Source organism: Odontesthes bonariensis, chromosome 12, assembly GCF_027942865.1.
Source record: "Odontesthes bonariensis isolate fOdoBon6 chromosome 12, fOdoBon6.hap1, whole genome shotgun sequence".
Classification (NCBI taxonomy): Eukaryota; Metazoa; Chordata; class Actinopteri; order Atheriniformes; family Atherinopsidae; genus Odontesthes; species Odontesthes bonariensis.
The window spans coordinates 17968352-17986213 of NC_134517.1; the positions used below are offsets into that span (position 1 = coordinate 17968352).

General features: G+C 44.9%; 1 protein-coding gene across 5 annotated transcripts in view; it reads left to right on the forward strand.

The window, feature by feature from the left end:
* dcaf6 (ddb1 and cul4 associated factor 6) overlaps window positions 1-17862 on the forward strand; it is a 27303-nt gene continuing 9441 nt past the window's right edge. For 3 of the 5 annotated variants that reach the window (XM_075479420.1, XM_075479421.1, XM_075479422.1), the window contains exons 1-11: window positions 1-399; window positions 4064-4125; window positions 6566-6658; window positions 8507-8692; window positions 8790-8903; window positions 9985-10120; window positions 10404-10615; window positions 12827-12920; window positions 13787-13906; window positions 14150-14500; window positions 14793-14996. In XM_075479420.1, coding sequence (XP_075335535.1) covers window positions 303-399; window positions 4064-4125; window positions 6566-6658; window positions 8507-8692; window positions 8790-8903; window positions 9985-10120; window positions 10404-10615; window positions 12827-12920; window positions 13787-13906; window positions 14150-14500; window positions 14793-14996 — 1669 coding nt within the window. In that variant the 5' untranslated portion in view covers window positions 1-302. The remainder of the gene's footprint in view (window positions 400-4063; window positions 4126-6565; window positions 6659-8506; window positions 8693-8789; window positions 8904-9984; window positions 10121-10403; window positions 10616-12826; window positions 12921-13786; window positions 13907-14149; window positions 14501-14792; window positions 14997-17862) is intronic. The other 2 variants (XM_075479423.1, XM_075479424.1) reach the window with 2 other exon arrangements.

A 17862-nucleotide genomic window follows, 5' to 3' on the forward strand; every position in this document is an offset into this window, starting at 1 on the left:
CGCGTTGTTTGGACACAGCTGACCGCTGTCCGCTGGAAGAAATAAACCAGACGAGGCTAGCTGGACAGATAGTTAGCAGCAAGTAGAGCTGGGACACAGTCGGGGTGGACTCAAGGGGGACAGCGAACATCGGACAGGAGTCTTTTACTCCCAGAAATGCGAACGCTGAGCGCCGCCGTCAGTTCACGCCGTCCCGACGGGCAGGCACGGAGCCGGATGGAAAACAGGCAGTAGATAAAAGGCGACATCGTCTGGAGAAGGGTTAGCTTAGTTTAAATGTTATTGTCAAATAAAACCCACATATGGTCACAATGTCCTGTACTGGTAACCTGGTTTGGGACGTTAACAAACGCTTAATTGGATACAGCGAGCCTAACACCATCAGGACCAACTACTTAGGTAAGAACAAAAACACGACACCTTTATGCTAACGCTGACATGTGTGTCAAAACGTGTGAATCTAACACTGCGTGTTTACAGGCTGTGTTTGTGCTGTTGAATCAGATGAACTGGCTGTAAGACTGTGCCCCAGACCAAATTAAACGACCTGGTTAGCAGCAGAGAGCTGCACCTTCTCCTCATGTGTAAACACAGCAGTCATCGCCTGCACATTCGGTCTGTGCTTTCCCCGATCTGAAACACTTAACCGATGAGATTAAGGGTTATATATAATCCTCAACGGAGCAGCTCACTGTCAGGCCACAGATCATATTCATCTCCACATGCAGATATTCCACTATTCTGCAAACGGGTTGCAGCTCAGACGCAAGACCAGAGCAATCACAGGATTGCTGCCACAGATGAATCATCTGCAGGCTGCACCTCCATACATGTGTAACTAAACTCTGATGTGCAGCCCCACAACATCTGACATGATCGCGGCATCAAACCAGAGATTAACCCTCTAATGCTCTTGTGAATTATCGAGTGCTTTCAGTTAAGCAGAGACTCTGTAAACGGATTTAAAAAAAAACACTCACAGGATGGGCCGTTTTTGCATGTAAACTGGACAATCTGTACAAATAGTGCTCGTTGGCAAATTGATTTAAAAGCAATTAAACACGAATAATACACACCAAAAAACGTTTGATATCGATAACAAATGTTAATGAATGTAGAATATATTTTTAAAAAAGGCATTCACTGGGTCATTAAAGATCAGGACACTGTATTTAGGCACAGGTGAAAGAACAATAATTATTCTGAAAATCAGCATTCTGGACGTTTGCTAATGCAGTTACAATACTTTGAAATATATCTAAATTCTCAAATATCACACAGCATTTCGAGTTTATTTAATCTGATGTCGAAGCTGGTGGCTTTCTAAATGCATAAAATGGTCTTGGAATCAGATTATACCTGTGAGAGGTGCCGTTTCTGAGCTTTAACTCCGCGCACACTTTAAAAACCGATGGAGAGAAGTGGGAAAATATGAACTGAGTCCTCATGAGAAAAGTAAGGCTATTACGAAATGATAGAAGCCCCAAAGTTCAGTTTTATAGTTAAGATGCAAGGAGGTGGCGGCGTTTCAACTTTGTATTGGAAAGACTTCCATATGTTCAAATGGTATCACAGCGGAGATTTGTGTAAAGATTTCATAGAGGACTTTGCGTGTTGTGGAAACTTCATTTGTTGCCACTTCCGGAGTGGGCGAAAGTGGATCGCGGCCGAATTCTAACCTATACATCCCCGCTCAAAACGAACTCGTCACAGCGTCACCGTTACTACCACTAATAATATTTTATTTAGGTTTAAAACCCCATTGTGCGTCTCTTCTATCGCGTGGCGTTGCCCAGGTGACCGTTCCCCTTTTTCCTGTTTCAACGTGTCAGCGAACCGTTTAACGTGCTTACAAGTCATTGAAATTCCCCGTTTGGGATTTGCCAGTCGGAGCAAAGCCAGGAATGACGGGGACAGTGTTGCTGTCGTCATTTCAGAGCCCCACTTTGTGTTGATACGGCGCGAATATACCACGGCAGTGTAAACGGAAGGCTTGGCAGCTTGAAGTTGTTGTCTGCAGAGTGTCGTGTCAAACGCTGTGGTGGAAAGGAAAGATACGAGCCCGGCGAGGTGGGGCTGGTGCCTCGCGGGTTGAGTCGGTGCTGTATTTAGCGTGGCTGAGATAAAGTCTGAGCTGTGTTTGTGTGCATGGAGAGGATGCACGCGGGGGCATGTGGGTCACCCCTCCTTGTAGGATATATTTAGCAGGCGGTAACGAGTTGGGGAGCACACCGCGTGGAATCAGTCCCCAGAGAAACGTCCTCGCGAGGCGCAAATAAGAGCTGCCGAGTCAATTGTTCAAACGAGAAACTAAACCTAATTTGTCCGCTCACGCGATGACGTGTTTGTTCACGTCATAAATCAAAGCCACGGGTTTGAATTTGACCGACTGTCTTTGAGTTTTCTTGTTTTGGGGAGCTTTCTGCCTCTTAAGTTATTATGGAAAAAAAAATTACAGGTGAAAAGCTTTCATCAACACATTTGAAGTTCCAGTTTTTATACCAGAAAGTTGGTAAAGAAGAGGGTCAGCAAAGTTAGTTTTTTACAAATGGCCTTGGTGTGTATTACATTCCTAAAGTTAAATTTCCAGAAGGAAGTGATCATGTTTGTTGAAAGCTGTGAACGATAGCAAAACAGAGGAGTCAACATCAGTTGTCTGTCGGTCAGCCGTCTCTGGGTGATGGTGTTTGCTGCATTTGACATCTTTTTGAGCCAGAAGCATTACTCTGTACAGGGGCTCAGGTCAAGGGGCGACGAGGTGTCAGCAGTCCCTGTTGAGTTATCCATCCATCTATCCATTTCCTATACCTGGACAGGTCGGCTGTCCATCACAGAGCCACACAGAGACAAACGAGCACACACACGCTCATACTCACTCCTAGGGACAATTTAGAGACGGCAATTAACCTAACGTGGGAGGAAGCCAGAGTACTCGGAGAGAAACCACGCATACACGGGGAGAACATGCAAACTCCTCACAAAGGGATCTGCCGGCATTCGAACCTGGAAAAGAACTGGTTGCAGTCTCGGCCTCACTGTGGCGGTGGTGCTGATTTCATTTATCAGGCCAGCGCTGTTGACATGGGATGTTATGTCGGCCAGAGACGCTCTCATAAAACCTGTCGGCGCAAGTCGCATTTCTTATTTGTGGAACGGGCAGCTGCAGACTTTCCCAACTTCTCCCCGAGACGTTTGATCCAAAGTAGAAAGACAACATTGCCACACTGAGAGGAGGAGGGCGGAGGCGTCCTCTTCACGATAATGGGGGAAAAAAGAAAAAAAAAAAAGTCTTCCTTACAACCTGCAATCAGCATGTCGTGCAATGATTGTTGTTTTGACAGTCTACCAGTAACTACTAGTAAGTTTCATTTTCATATGAAAAAAGGCTTTTAAACACTGCTTTTGCTTGAAGGAATATGATTTGTTTTTTTTTTTTTTTTTAGAGTACATATTAGATTTTCATGGACTGTTCTACGGCATTTTACAGTTGATTAACTGGAAAGAGTGTTTGTCTTCCAGTTTGAAGATTAGTGGTTTGATCCCCAGCCCCCTCGACATGACAAAGCGTTCTGGGGCCAAATATTCTATTCTGTCCTCGACCGGAATAAAGCGCTGCTTTATGCAGGGTGCAAATGTATAAGCAGCCCTGTGTGAACAAATTGTGGAGGACTTTGTGCAACCTGGATGAGATTCAAAGGCGCCATGTGAATTTGGACCATTGCCTCCTTTTCTATTCTTTCACTCTCCTGAGGAACAAACGGGAGTTTTAAAAACGAGGGTAAAATTTCAAACCCAGCTGTCTGGTGTCGGGCTAAAAGCGTGCCGCACCTCAGTTAGTTTGTTTTAAAGACGTCTTGCTCGTCGCTCAAGCTTCCGGCGATTTGCGTCGCTACCTTTTTTACGTTCCGCAGAGATAAAACCCTCAGTCCACGGCCCTGTTTTGCTCTCAGTTGCTTTGCGCCGAACGTTGGCGCCCACAGCATGAATACTACAGCCCGTGCCGCAGACACGTCCGAGTGCAAATGTTTATTAACCTGGCACCTTGTCTCTTTTCTTTCCACAGGTAGAAGAGAGTTTGTCCAGAGACTGAAACTTGAAGCGACGCTCAATGTACACGATGGCTGCGTAAGTTGCTCCACATTTCTTCATCTGTTTCCTTCTTTTTTTTTTTTCTTTCCTACTTTGTTTACTCTTGAGAGAAAGCCCACATCGTGTTGCTTTTCCTCAGTCGGTATGCGAAGTCGAACAGATCTCTGACTGCGGGTCAGGCGGTCGATGCCTCTCAGAAACCCGAAGCCGACAGAGCGGTCACACATCTTGTCGCGCTATCAGCCAGGACATCGGCCCGTCCAAAAGACAACATCAGCCTCGGCGTGGCAGTGAGAGCCAGGAGAGACTTACTCCTCTTGACCAGAGCTGCTGTGCTGAAGCGTTACTGCTGCACTTTTCTGATCCGATTATCTGCTAAAGTGCGAACCAGCTGAACGTTATTTATGTTTAACACTTTGAAATGCAATTTCTGGTGTTTACAGCACCAGAAACGGGCTGATTTGCTACTTTTCTCTTTGCTAAAAATGCGTACAGGTGACTACGAATCATTTGAGTTTCTCCTCCAGGCTCTGGTTGACGCGTCATCAGAGTCACACGCGCTTGCTTTTCATTGTGTGATTGCGGTGGCTATCTCGTGCATCTCATCGGTTCAGAGGTTTGGTTCAACGCCACATGCAGACCGGTTGGGGCAGCGAAGAGTAAATGTGGCCCAAATATCCAGTGTCCTTGATTCAGGGCCTCAAAATGCCATAAAAAGTTCTGCAGCTGTAGCTTTCTTTTTTTTTCTGCTCAACATGAGCCAGCTACTAACCTCATTTATGGTCCCGTTAGTTACATCCTGCCGGTCCTCCTGTAACACCAGCAAGTACTGTGAACAGTTATGCCAACGACGGTCTCCACACGAGCTCAAGGTCAAAAAGCAGGTATATTTTTGGCTTGAGGGCATGCTAAACCTTTAACGTCTGTGAATATTGTAAGGTTTCACCGTTGCAAGTACAGAAATGCACCGAGCAGGAATTGTTCAGCTGAAAAAAAAAACCTGACGTACAGACGAGACCACAGTGTTGCAGGACATTTGTTTTTCATTGTTTTTTTTTTAGTTTTTTTTTTTTAACTTCGGTTCCATTTGTATGAGATTTATCAGCTCTGTCCTCCATTGAAAGTTTAACCAGACTTCACCCCAGGAATGTGAACCAAAACGCTGCTCTGCAGGTACACAACAGCCTTGCTGGTTGTAGGTTAGAAATACAAAAAATGGAAAGGAAAGCAGGTCGATTTAAATGAGTTTGAGATTTAACAACATCCTGTCTGGCTCCAAATTGCTTCGTCAGTGGGTTTGTTGTCTGTTTTTTTTTTTTTTTTTTTTTTTAAAAGGTAAAGTTTGTTGTATCTTCTTTCTAAATTTGGTACGTGGCGCAAATAAGCGATTGAGCAACAACCATTTTGTTCCATTATTGCAAATGTTTTCCAACAATCACAGAGAGCCAAGTTCACGATTAAACAGATGTCGGACTTATTGATAACGAAAATGCACTTATTAAATGCTTATCATCGCAATATTTCTTGCAGTGGCAGGTTTTCTCAGCTTGCCCATCAGTCACCAAAAAATAACCAAACAAAACAAAAAATGTTGCAGTTGATCAACTTTATTTAGGAGGCTGAAATAAAAGGAAGCGCTTCAAACGTTGCAAAATCGAGTGAAAACGGGGAAGTCGTTTTTATGTAATTGATGAAGGATTTACAGAATCGACGCACCAACTTCTGCACCGCATTGCACCACAGTTCACAGAATATTCGAAGGCGCGTTCTCAAAACTTTGTCATAAATGAGTAAAAGACACCATCTGCAATCTGAATCTGGCCATCGCCGCCCAGTCTTTTAGATGAGAGGCGGAAAGGGATTCACCTGCACTACACTGATGCCATTTCACTGCAAGTGTCATCTTTAAAAGGTTTTCTCCTGGCTCAGAGGGGCGTTCGGTTGTCTGTCTCACCGAACACACGGGACACATAGTAATCTCACTGATTGCAGCAGAGCCAGGCCGTGATGATGAAACACAATGAGCCTGCAGGTCTTAATGAAATATTGATCCGCGCGGTGACAGCAGATGGCGAGCCGATGCACTCCTCTGCTGTTTACTGTGTGACCACAAACTGATAGCACTCACAGTCAAATGGATGTTGATGAGGTTTTGATCGTTTGGATAAAGAAACTCTTGCCGTCGTAGCAGTCAAGCTCCTCACCTCTGCGCACGTGCTGAAAATGTTTTGATTGGAAATTTGTGCGAGTAAGAGCTCCGTTTTTTTTTTTTTTTTTTTTTTTCTTTTGTAGCAAAGTTGAGCAAGCTAGGTTACTCGTTATCTTTTTAAAATGGCCGTGGTATGTGGTCCGAGGCTTCCCAATCATTTAAGCTTTTTAGACCTTGGAGCCATTTGATTTTTGAGAGTTGGAATTTGTTGCCTTTTCCTTCACCAACTGACTATTCATATAGTGTTTGTGTCTTATCTCCTTCCAGGTCAACACAATATCCTGGAACGACACGGGTGAATATATTCTGTCAGGGTCAGACGATACCTTTCTGGTCATCACGAACCCGTACAGCAAGAAGGTAGGTTGTCATTTAAGACGTATGTAAGTTCTGCTTTTCGTCACGCTACTAATCCTGCGTTATTTGTTGTTTGAATTCGGTTCAAACGCCCGAACGAACAGCTTGGTGGGGCAAGACTTCTTGTCTTAAACGCCAGAAACACAAATGTCACACCGTGGTACAACGGTGTGACCTAAGAGTTACTTTTTTTTATTGAGTAGCACAAGTTTGAGACAAACTCTGAAGGAATTTTCTGAGTCTGATGAATGTTGCAGTTAACATCACCATGGCAACCTCAACTGCCACTTGGTGCTCACTCACAGCTGATTGTTGTTTGGTAATCAACAGCTTCTCACATCTATTCACTGTTTACACACACTCTGATTCAGCATAGACATAAGCAAGGGATCCATCCCACCCCAATTTTTCTAGAATTTGCTGTGTAGTTTTTTTTTTCTTTTCTTTTATAAGGGACAGTTGTTCTTCAGTATTAAATTGGCCACTAAAACCAAAACCGAAGGTCTAAAATAGCACGCACAACGCAGCCGAAATGAAACTACAATGAGCGGGTATTTAAAAACCTTTGAGCACAAACTCCATTACATTAAAGGACGGACGGGAAACCGCTTCCGCGTATGCTCACAGGTGGGTTTGTTGTCATGCCTGGTCGCTTTAAACCAGGTTTTAAGCCTGTACGCAGAGTAAGAATCATTGTTTCAGTTTGTTTTTATTGAAGAACATCCCTGAAGTAGGTGGACCGTCTCCTCCCTCAAACAGCAGCATCACCTCTGATTGTGGCTCAGATGAGTGTCGATGATGAGCGATTTTTAACATGCTCTGGTGACTTGGCCGTGTCGCCATGGTAACTGAACTCGTAACCCGCTTCGGAGCAGTTTTTATGTTTAGAGTTTCGGTTTTGATAGTCTGATAAAACATCCCTTTTGCTAATATTTGTTGGGAGGATATCCCCCAACACAAAGATCAGATTTGAACGTCGGCAGGCAGAAGTGTTGACGTATGACCCTGTAACAGAATTAAACGTGCACAATTGACAATTGATAAGTGATCGATAAACAACTGACAGAAAATCGATCATTTAGCTGTCATCTTAAAAAGTCAGCCGTTGTCCCACATTTAGATATTTGGCATTTTAATCGAACCTGTTGAGCCTGATATTGTGCCACTGAATAGTCTTTGCTTGGGAGCCGGGACGCAGAATAGTAAATCAGTCTCGACCTTTTCATCAGATATTATTCGATCAATACAAATTTGCTTTGATATAATTAATGACTTTTTGGATTTCCGCATTAGAGGACAGCGTCAGAGCTGAATGTACTGGAGTTCAGGTTTGATAGCTTTAAGCGCAGCAGTAATTGAATAAACAGCAGGCATTTATTAACTTACTAATTTTCATCCCTGCTGCCATTGGGCGAGAGGCGGTGGCAACGCTCTGGACAGGTTTCCACTCCATCACGGGGCTACTGACTTTCAAACTTACAGTTTTCCACTGCGGTCCTCACAGATCTTAACAGCAGTAATTGTGTTTTCAATGTAAGGATTTTTATATAATCTCAGGGGCTCTCTGTGAACACGGCCAACTCTTATTATGAATGAAGTGTCGGTGTATTTGAGTGTTTAAAGAAAAAACCATCTAATGACGCGTAAAATGCCCGTTCTATCTGAGCATAGACCCTGAAGAGGAAAACTAGCGATAACACATCATAGTGCTGGTTATCTCAGAGAGGAGATCAGGCATTTGTCAAGCCAGCTAACACAAAGAAAACCTGTCTGTGTTGAATTTTGGCCACAAAAATAACATCCTTGTATGTTGTTTGTATAGTTTGAGGTATTTTTTCGTTGGTCCTTCAGGTCAAGAAGTCCATACGTTCAGGTCATCGGGCGAACATCTTCAGTGCAAAGTTCATGCCCCACACCAACGATCAGGAAATCATCTCCTGCTCCGGAGACGGCATCATCTACTACACCCACACCGAGAAGAGCCCCGAGCACAACAGACAGTGCCAGTTCACCTGTCATTATGGAACGGCTTACGAGGTGCTGAACAGTGCTGCTGCTGCTGAAAAAAATAACACGTTTCTTTGGTTTTTTTTTTTACTTCCCTGTCCTCTAAACTTTGGGTTTGTTCTGTCAGATTATGACCGTACCGAACGACCCTTACACGTTCCTGTCGTGTGGCGAGGACGGCACAGTGCGGTGGTTTGACCTGCGCACAAAAACCAGCTGCACGAAAGAAGACTGCAAAGACGTACGGTGACAGCTGGGATGTTTTTCACCTTCGATTAGTCATGCATTGACGCTGAGAGTGGGAGGTGAACAGTATCTATACTCTTTACTGAGGGAATCTTCTGTTAGTTGTGGAAAAACTGGCAAAATATTACTCTTAATCTCTTTCAGATATTTAGTAGATGGCAGAGGATTGGTTGATCCGTCTTAATATGACTGATCATCTGAAATGAGCGCAAACAGCTCTGTCTGGAGAGCTTTAGCAAACAGTTTTCTTGGCCTCGGTCCAGACTGTTTTGGATGATGTATGTGCGCGTGTGAAACAGAAACTGTGCCCTCGTAGATTGTGTTGCATCGTCTCATATTTCATGCTTCAGATCAAATCCTGTGACCTTAAAACTGTTTTTACCAGACGCTTTCGCCGCACCCTTCCTAACTCTACAACCTGTTAGGATTCCGTTTGCCCGTCTATTTGTGGCAAATTAAACGACAAGCCAACATGAAGAGCCGCCACAAGTTTCTACAAGACTGATTAGCTCAACCGGAGGGATGAGTGCCGTTCCTTCTACTCACTTATTCACCTCAGCATTGCCATCCCTCTGCCATTTGGCGTTGTGTGTTTGGTAACCATTCCAGAGAAATGGACCCCACGTTTTAACCAGAGCTACCAGATCCCCCTTGATGAAGGGGGTCGAGGGTTAAGGTTTTTCCTTTTAACGTGTCACATGTCTGCAGCGATGCAGTTGCAGCATGACCATCCACATATCTCCACCCAGCCTCCAATTTATTAAACACTCCTGCAGGGTAATAAAGCAGACCTGCAATCAATTGTTGAGTTCTGTGCTGTATCACCATTAAGTCAGTTGATCTGCTTGGTGTTGTGCTGTTGGACCGAACTGCAGAACATTCCCAGTTGTTTGTTTTTGATGATGCAACCTCATTCTACAGCGTCATCAAACTTGGAAAAATGACTTCTGTATTTTGATTTATTTATTTATTTATTTTAAAGTACCTGTTCTCAAAACTTCAACACATACAGAGCAGAACCTAAAATATTATGACGTTTCAAACTCAATGTGTTTATTAAATGTTCTTTATTTCAGGACATCCTTATAAACTGCCGAAGAGCAGCGACCTCCATATCGATCTCTCCTCTGGTGCCGTACTATCTGGCCGTAGGCTGCTCCGACAGCTCAGTGCGAATCTACGACAGACGCATGTTGGGCACCAGGGCCACAGGTAAGCCGCGCCCCTCGTAAATCTCAGCAGAGGTAAACCGCACAAGCGGCCAGTGGTGGCGAACCCTGCTCTGTGGGAGCAGTCTCATATTAACATGTTTCATAAATGTTTACACGTCATCCCGTGCATCTGAGGTCCAAAAACGAGCGCGACCAAGTAAAACGTTTCTTAAAGAGGAAAAAAGAAATGGCAGATTGTTAATTCACATCTGATACCTGGCACCTGTCGAACAGGGGCAATATCCACAAATGCATTTAAGAATCGCTTTCTTTTTCCCTCCCAGGTAACTACATGGGCCGGGGGACGACTGGAATGGTCGTCAGGTTCGTTCCCGCACACCTGTCCAACAAGTCGTGCAGGGTGACGTCTCTCTGCTACAGCGAAGATGGTCAGGAGGTGCTGGTCAGCTACTCCTCCGATTACATTTACCTGTTCGATCCCAAAGACGACCAGGCCCGAGAGCTCAAGGGCCCGTCGGAAGAGCGGAGGGAGGAGGTGAGCTCACCGAGGCCACTCGAACAGCGAACCTGTGGATATTTTTGATATATATTAAACAATCCCTTTTATAAATCTAGCTTGTCATTAACACGTTTCTATCAGGCGCCCCAGAGATATTAATGGATCGAAATCACTCTTTTTGCTGTGAACGGGAACGCCACCAATTTTATATCACTTGATGTTTCCTGGGTTTGAGATCTACAAAGCATTTATAACATTTGGTCTGAAAATAAGGGAAAAAGTCGGGGGGTTCTGCTACAGCCTGTTTTCAGTTACTCCCACGGTTATGTTGCTTTTGAGGGCCTTTGCTCCACTTCCTAATTTGCAGAGTAGGCTGGTACTTGCCTGTCAGTTGGTCCGCTCCTTTTCATATCATTGGCACATAAGCCGGCTAAAATTGAGGTGATGGGAGACTGGACTATCTCTCTTAAATAGAGGGAAAATTTTTGGCCAGCAGGAAGAAGGAACAATTTGTGGGATGATTAAGGTAGATTTTGTCATGAATTGCTGAAAGATGGCCTTCAATCACAAGCGTTCATGCAGCGTCTGTGATCGACATATTTAGCGGGTTGACTAAGATTAGTTTTTTTTGTTCATTCAACACTCCATTTTTGTCCGCCTTCCAAACGACCCTGTTTGTGTCAGCCATTTAGTTGAAGTTGGTGTTTTTGGCCACCTGCGCTGCTGGAACAGAGCGGGACATCTGGCGTCTCCGCGGGTTGTCGCGGCGTTTTCAATGCTGTGCAGGCTCTGCCTACTTGGCGCACGAGCAGTGTGTGCCAGCGTGGTTATGGCGCAAAGCCAATGGGAGGAATCTAAGAAGGCTAAAAAAAGCAAAAAAAAGATCGGGGTATAGTGAGGTCATGGCGACATGAGTCAGTTGTTGGACTCTGACACGGAAGACTGGGGCTTATGTCCCAGGCGTGACTTAATTTTTTTTATTATGCTTTCATTCACGGTTGAGCAAAAGGGTGAATTTGGGAAATGATTGTGGTTTTGGTGAAAACTGACCCTTCACTACGTTCACACATGTTAGAACGTGGACTGAATCCGATGATTTCACGAGGTAACCCAAGTATTCCGGGTCTGAGTTCATCCTTGATCCGCATGGTGTCCACGCACCCCCTGGAAGGAATAATTTGACACACTCGGACAACGATAGCTGTGGCCTTAAATGTGACGTCTCCTGTTGACTGTTAAAATGCTCAGACGGTATTCATCTCGTCTCCAACAGCAGGTGCTTGTATTTGTGTAGTAAAATAAAAAAACATGAGCGGGGGTTAGAGGCCCCCGCGTAGCTGTTCTTTTTGTCTGGGAGGGTAAAAGGATTGTTTGTTGCAAACAGTGCAGCCCTTGTTGCTATCTGCCTCTCTGAGCACTGCAGGCACCAGTGTTAAATCTGTGCTGGCTGATGCACTGCAGCAGAAGGAGCAAATGACCCTGAAAAGCAAGACGCGGGCCGGATGAGAGGTGAAGAGCAGCAGTGAGACGCACGGGGCGTTTCTGTCTTGTTCTTGCTTTTACATCGTCCACACATCGGCTTGTTTGAACGCAGAGTTAGAAGAAAAAAAAAAAAAAGATCTGTCAAACGAACAGTCGGAGATTGTGTGTTTTGCTCTTCACGTGTATCTAAATGTGCTGGATCACGGTCGCAGTGTTTCAGAGTTCAGCTGTGTCGAGATGCAACCACACATTCCTTTCCAAATACAGCGACCGACGCAGGCAGCGTTCCTCAATCCACTAAAATAGTTCAGGCTTAGGTGTGGCGATGTGGAAGGGGGGAGCAGCCAAAGAATAGCTCGATACCCCCCCTCTCTTCTCTTCTACCCCCAGAACTCATTTGTTCATCGGCTTTCTCTCCCTGATTCATTCCGCTATCTCCTCAAGCCTCTTCTGCTTTTCAGCACCTGTCCAGACCCTGTGACATTTCCTGTGGAAAGCAGTTGATAGCCCCCTCCACAGAGACCCTGTTTTTTTTTTTTTCTTTTCTATTTCTGGCTCTCAGCCTGTTGCGCTGCAGAGATCAAGCCAGGGGACTGGAAAGAGAAGGCAACCTCAGTCGTGCAAGCCAGAGGGGAGGGAGCACTTCAGAGGGGACACCGACAGAGACTCGCAGTGTTTTGCTTTGGCAGCGGAGCTATTTTTGACCATGCTTTGATTGACAAACTGCTAATCTTTCCGTGTATGTGTGCGTGTGTGTTTCCACAGCTGAGGCAGCCCCCAGTGAAACGTCTCCGTCTACGAGGTGACTGGTCTGACACCGGACCCCGAGCTCGCCCCGAGAGTGAAAGGGAAAGAGATGGTACGATCACAGTATGTTCTGCTGCTCGTGTAAAGCAGAGGTCTCACATTTCAGAGCCGACCTGACGGAGCGTTTCATACCGTTAGGCTGCCACAATATTCAACTTTTACTTTTATCTTCACCCATTTTGATGTTTAACATTCTCCAGCAAAACTTCCAAAATTCCAGAATAAAACCGAATCAAAGCTGTACCTAACTCTGCAATCAGTTTGTTTTTATTTTTATTTTTATTTTTATAAATACAGCACGAAGATTTACTGTGGTGCACGTCGTCTTTTCTTAAAAAAAACACTAACTTTTTAGGACCTAAATGATACACTTGTTTTCCATCTTCCTCACTTTAGCTTTCATTTTGTGCTAATCAGGTGTTGCACTGTGAACTTTTTCCATTAGAACAGCTGCCCGCTCTCAAAGGAAACAACGCTGAAGTAGAGGAAGCCAACACACTGATGTCATGGACCATCAAACCAAAATAATGATCTCTCGAGCTGAGCGGAGCGACTGCTACAACTTACATTTCATATAACCATGTTATCCATTCTAGCTTTTACTGATTATTGGAAATAGCAACGCTGAAGTCCAAGTCGGGTGGAAATAAATCTGCATTCTGCGTTGATCATATTGGAGAAAAAAATCAAAATCAATCTGCCGGGTGTCCAGTGAGAGTTGCTCCTGTAACCGCGGTTCTCTGAGCAGCTGTGCGTAACTGCGTGTGCATGCAGTCTCTTAACAACCACAACCATGGAAAATTATATTTAAGCAAGATGACCATCTGACTTCACGATGCGTGTGTTCGTTTGTTTAATCTCAGTTTAAAAAGTCAAGTTGACAGCCAATTTGAAAATGTTTTTTCTTCTTTGCTTTAGGGGAACAGAGTCCAAATGTGTCCCTGATGCAGAGGATGTCGGACATGTTGTCCCGATGGTTCGAGGAGGCCAGTGAGGCTCAGGGCAGCAGAGGTACCCGACCTCAGTCACGGCCCAGAGGTGAGGCTTCAGCGAGGAGTATTTATCTGAAAAACGGGCTGTAAAAACCTTTGAAAAATGGAAAATTTCAATTTTGCTCCTTTTGGCTTTTGTAGTGACCTATAGAATGCAATCCACGACATTTTTGAAGTGTACAGACAATTTTTGGGATAATATCTGATACATTTGATTACATTTAAGGGCTTTTTTTTTTTTTTTTTTTTTCCCAACTTCGTAATCGTCTGTTGATTATCTTGTTTCCAGGAACGGCCGTCCGTCCAGAGGGGGCTTTAAACACTCCTGCTGCCTCGACAGGAGACTCCACCCAGGAGTCCACTGCCCCCGAGAGGCCTGTGGGGACAGACTCCCCAGAGGTACCCGCCACTCCTGCGGCCACCGCCACTGCCCCCATGCCTAAATCCACTTCCTCTTCCTCCTCAGGGTCATTATCAACAGTCACAGCACCTCCTACCTCCACCTCATCATCAGTGGAAAGCTCAGCCCCTTCCTCCTCCCCTCTCACGTCCTTTCCCGACCCAGAGCAGAGGAGTCAGGCCGGCACGACCGGGACGCCTATGTCAATAGCCACTCCCACCTCTGAACCTGCTCTCTCAGGTAAGAGCCCACGCTTACACTTTGACAAGATTTACCTGAAAGAAAATGCTCAGATCCACATTTTGCTCCTCAGTCCAGTCAGCAGATATCCTCGGGGTAACTCGGTGTCCTCCGTGCAGTATCTGTGGGTGTGTGTTTGTGTGTGTTTGTCCATTGGAGCCACTCCACTCAAGCAGCAGCTGCGATTCACTTTCTTCTCCTTCAGCATCTTGACTCTCTGCTCCTCACATCCCTCCACCCTCAGTCTCCTAATGGTTCATTCACTCTCCCTTTCTTCCTCCTTCTTCGTCAGAGTACGGTCCTCATCGGCTGCCTATAAGTTTAGTGTGTAGGCGTTTGCAGAGGTTGCTCCGGCTGGCCGATCCCCCAGGACCGGGTCAGCGAGCGGCCCCTTCTGCTGCTTCTTCTTCTTCTTCCTCTGCAGCTTCTGAGAGTCACTCACAGAGAAGTGTTACCTCTGCTGCTGCTGCTGCTGCCTTGAAGCAACCCCATTCAGGTTACCCACCCCTCCGAGCTCCCCAACCCCGCAGTAGCCTGTTCTTTCTGCACCTGGGCCCCCTCCCCTGCCATTTTCACCAGTCCCCCCCCCCCCCAAAATGGTGCCAAGGCTAACATGTCAGTTTGTACAGTCGCTTAGGCTAAGACCAGGAGCCCTATTCATAAAGAGCGCAGAATTTCTCCTCACGGCGAAACTCTAAGAAAATTCTCAGAATTGTGGGCGTTCCCCCTCAAAATGAAACAGTAGATCCTTGTAAAGATAAGAAGTAACTCAGAAAACATCTTAACCTTTTACAGAGATTCTTAGGTGAAAAACAAAAAAACAGTTTTAAAGATAGAAAAAAGACCATCTTAGATACAAGCTCTTACATAAATGGTAAGTAGAGCTTCTAGCAGTCGTTTGTATTTGATTGAACGCCAGGAAATAAAAAGTTAATCACTATGTTAAGCCGTCGACTGGGAAAAATGCATCTATGCAGTTGTGATGATTCGTTCTGTCACAACCTTTTCAGAAGCAGCCCGATCGCAGACAGAGTTTCTGCACTTTCAGAACACCGTTTGTTGGCATCGAATAAAACGCCAAAATGAACAGCATGGTAAATTAAATGTTTATAGAATGTAGCAAAAGATATACGTGTGTGTGTGTGATATCAGGGTAAAAAAGGCAAAAAATAAGCTTGTTATTTGTAAGTTGTAATGATGTTAATATTATATTAAAAGTAAAGAGTTTCATTGGCGTATTTAGGAACCGTTTTATACGCTTTACACTATCACAGTCTTGTGTCATAGCTGCTAACGGGGTCAGCCCCTCCTCCTCAGTCGGATAAGAATTTTTATCTTTTCCTTCCTCAGATCTGCTGACATTCGTCCTGAATCACTCGGAGCTCGCTCAGTTTTTAGGCCAAGCTAGGAGCTCTCTCTTGGAAGCTTTATGAATAGTGCGCCTGGCCCTGCTACAACTGACCACTAAACCCCCTCCCCGAGTGATCCATTTTCCCCCACCCCCATAATGCATCTTGCCCTGATTAACCCCAACAGCCTCCTCACTGTTTGTTCAGCTCCTCACCCACTAATGCTCTCACTGCCTCTGTCCATTTGTAGCTTGAGTTTTCCCCAGCAGACTCCCCTGTTGGAGTGGCACCAGCTGGTACGAAGCTCTGATTTTTGGCGTCCCCATGGTTCATGTGGTTGTTCGTCCATGTTTGATGATGCACACTGATCAGCTGCCTTAAGGAGAGATCCCGACCTGCATAACTTGCTTCTTTACTTTGTTTTGGTCCCACTTGGACTTGACAATAAAGCCCCTTTCAGACATGAAATATAGAGCATCACTTAGCTTCTGCACTGTGTCTGTTTAAGTGAAGGTTTGAAGGTGTAAATATACCATCTGACTTCAGGCAGAGCCTCGGCACACAAAATGAAATTAGCTTTGATGTAAGGGAGGAGAGTGTTGGTTATCTCACGAGCTGCATAAGTTACAGTTTTCTTTTCTTTTTTTTCAGGTGTTCGATTCTTAAAGTTCTCATGAAACTGTTAGTACAGTAAGAACCGCCCCTGTTATTTACATGTCCCTCACAAAAACCAAAACTACAGAGGCCGCCGTGTTACTGCCCAATGTGAGTGGCTGGCCCTTCCTCCTTTTAGCCACCTGCCTCAGAAGTGGAACGCCTAAAATCAAAATCATTTCCTTTTGGACTATGAAATCAAGATGAACAAAAAAAACTATATCATTTACTGCATAAGCTGCTTTTTTAAATGGACTTTTATTTGACATGCACACAAGGAAATCCAACTTAGACTCGAGACTGCAGTCCATAACAGAATAGGCCAATATATCTGAGAAATTAAACATGATTTACCAATCGTTTTCTCAGAGGTCAGATTCTGAAACTCACCAATACGTCCACACCTCCACACAACCCTACAGGAAGCTGCTACGGCTGAATTTATGTGAAAGTCCACTTTCTGCAGACAGTTTTGTATGCGTGTGATGGCGATTTGAACTGACTGCTGTCGGGTTTTTTTTTTTTCCAGTCCTTGCACCCGAAGGCTGTCATTGGCTGGTGTCTACACTCTCTCTCTGTCCAGAGGGTGCAAACAGACTTACTTGGGTCTCGATGTGAAGTTTCACTGCTTAAACCCTCCCAACTCTTATTAAATCACCCAGTACCTCTCCATGAACCAGTTTATTTAAGGCACTGTTTCTCAATTCCGATCCTCGGGACCCACTGCCCTGCATGTTTTCGATGTCAACTCGTCATCAAGCTCTGCAGTGGCCTGATCAGGAGCCATTCATTTGAATCGGGTGGGATGGAGGAGGGAAACAGCGAAAACATGCAGGGCAGTGGGTCCCGAGGACCAGAATTAAGAAACACGGCATCACTATCAATGAAACAGCTAGCTTTTAATTAAGATGGCAAATCTAGACCTGTTTATCAGGCTAAGTTTCAACAATAATCTGCATGTGCAACTGTACTACACATACGACTGAATATCACTTGCCCCATGCAGAGTTTTCCGTCTTGAGCTGCCAATCCAGGAAGCCTGTCGAATCACTCGTACCTTAATGAGCTAAACACAAACTTGAATGATTAACCGAAGGAACCAGCAGTCCTCTTTCCACATAAATTATTTAACACACCATTTAGCTCAGCCAAAATCACCTGTGGTCACGTCCGAGGGCAAATCGACACGCCATGAGGCATGTTTCACTTCCCCGTTTGATGCTTCACTATGACGGACCCACTCCTCAAACCTAGATATATATATCTATATGTGTATGTATATATACACACCGTCATAGTAGCATGTGACATATCTCCATATGTTGAATGGGCAGCATTTCACGTGCAGTTTGAGGTCTG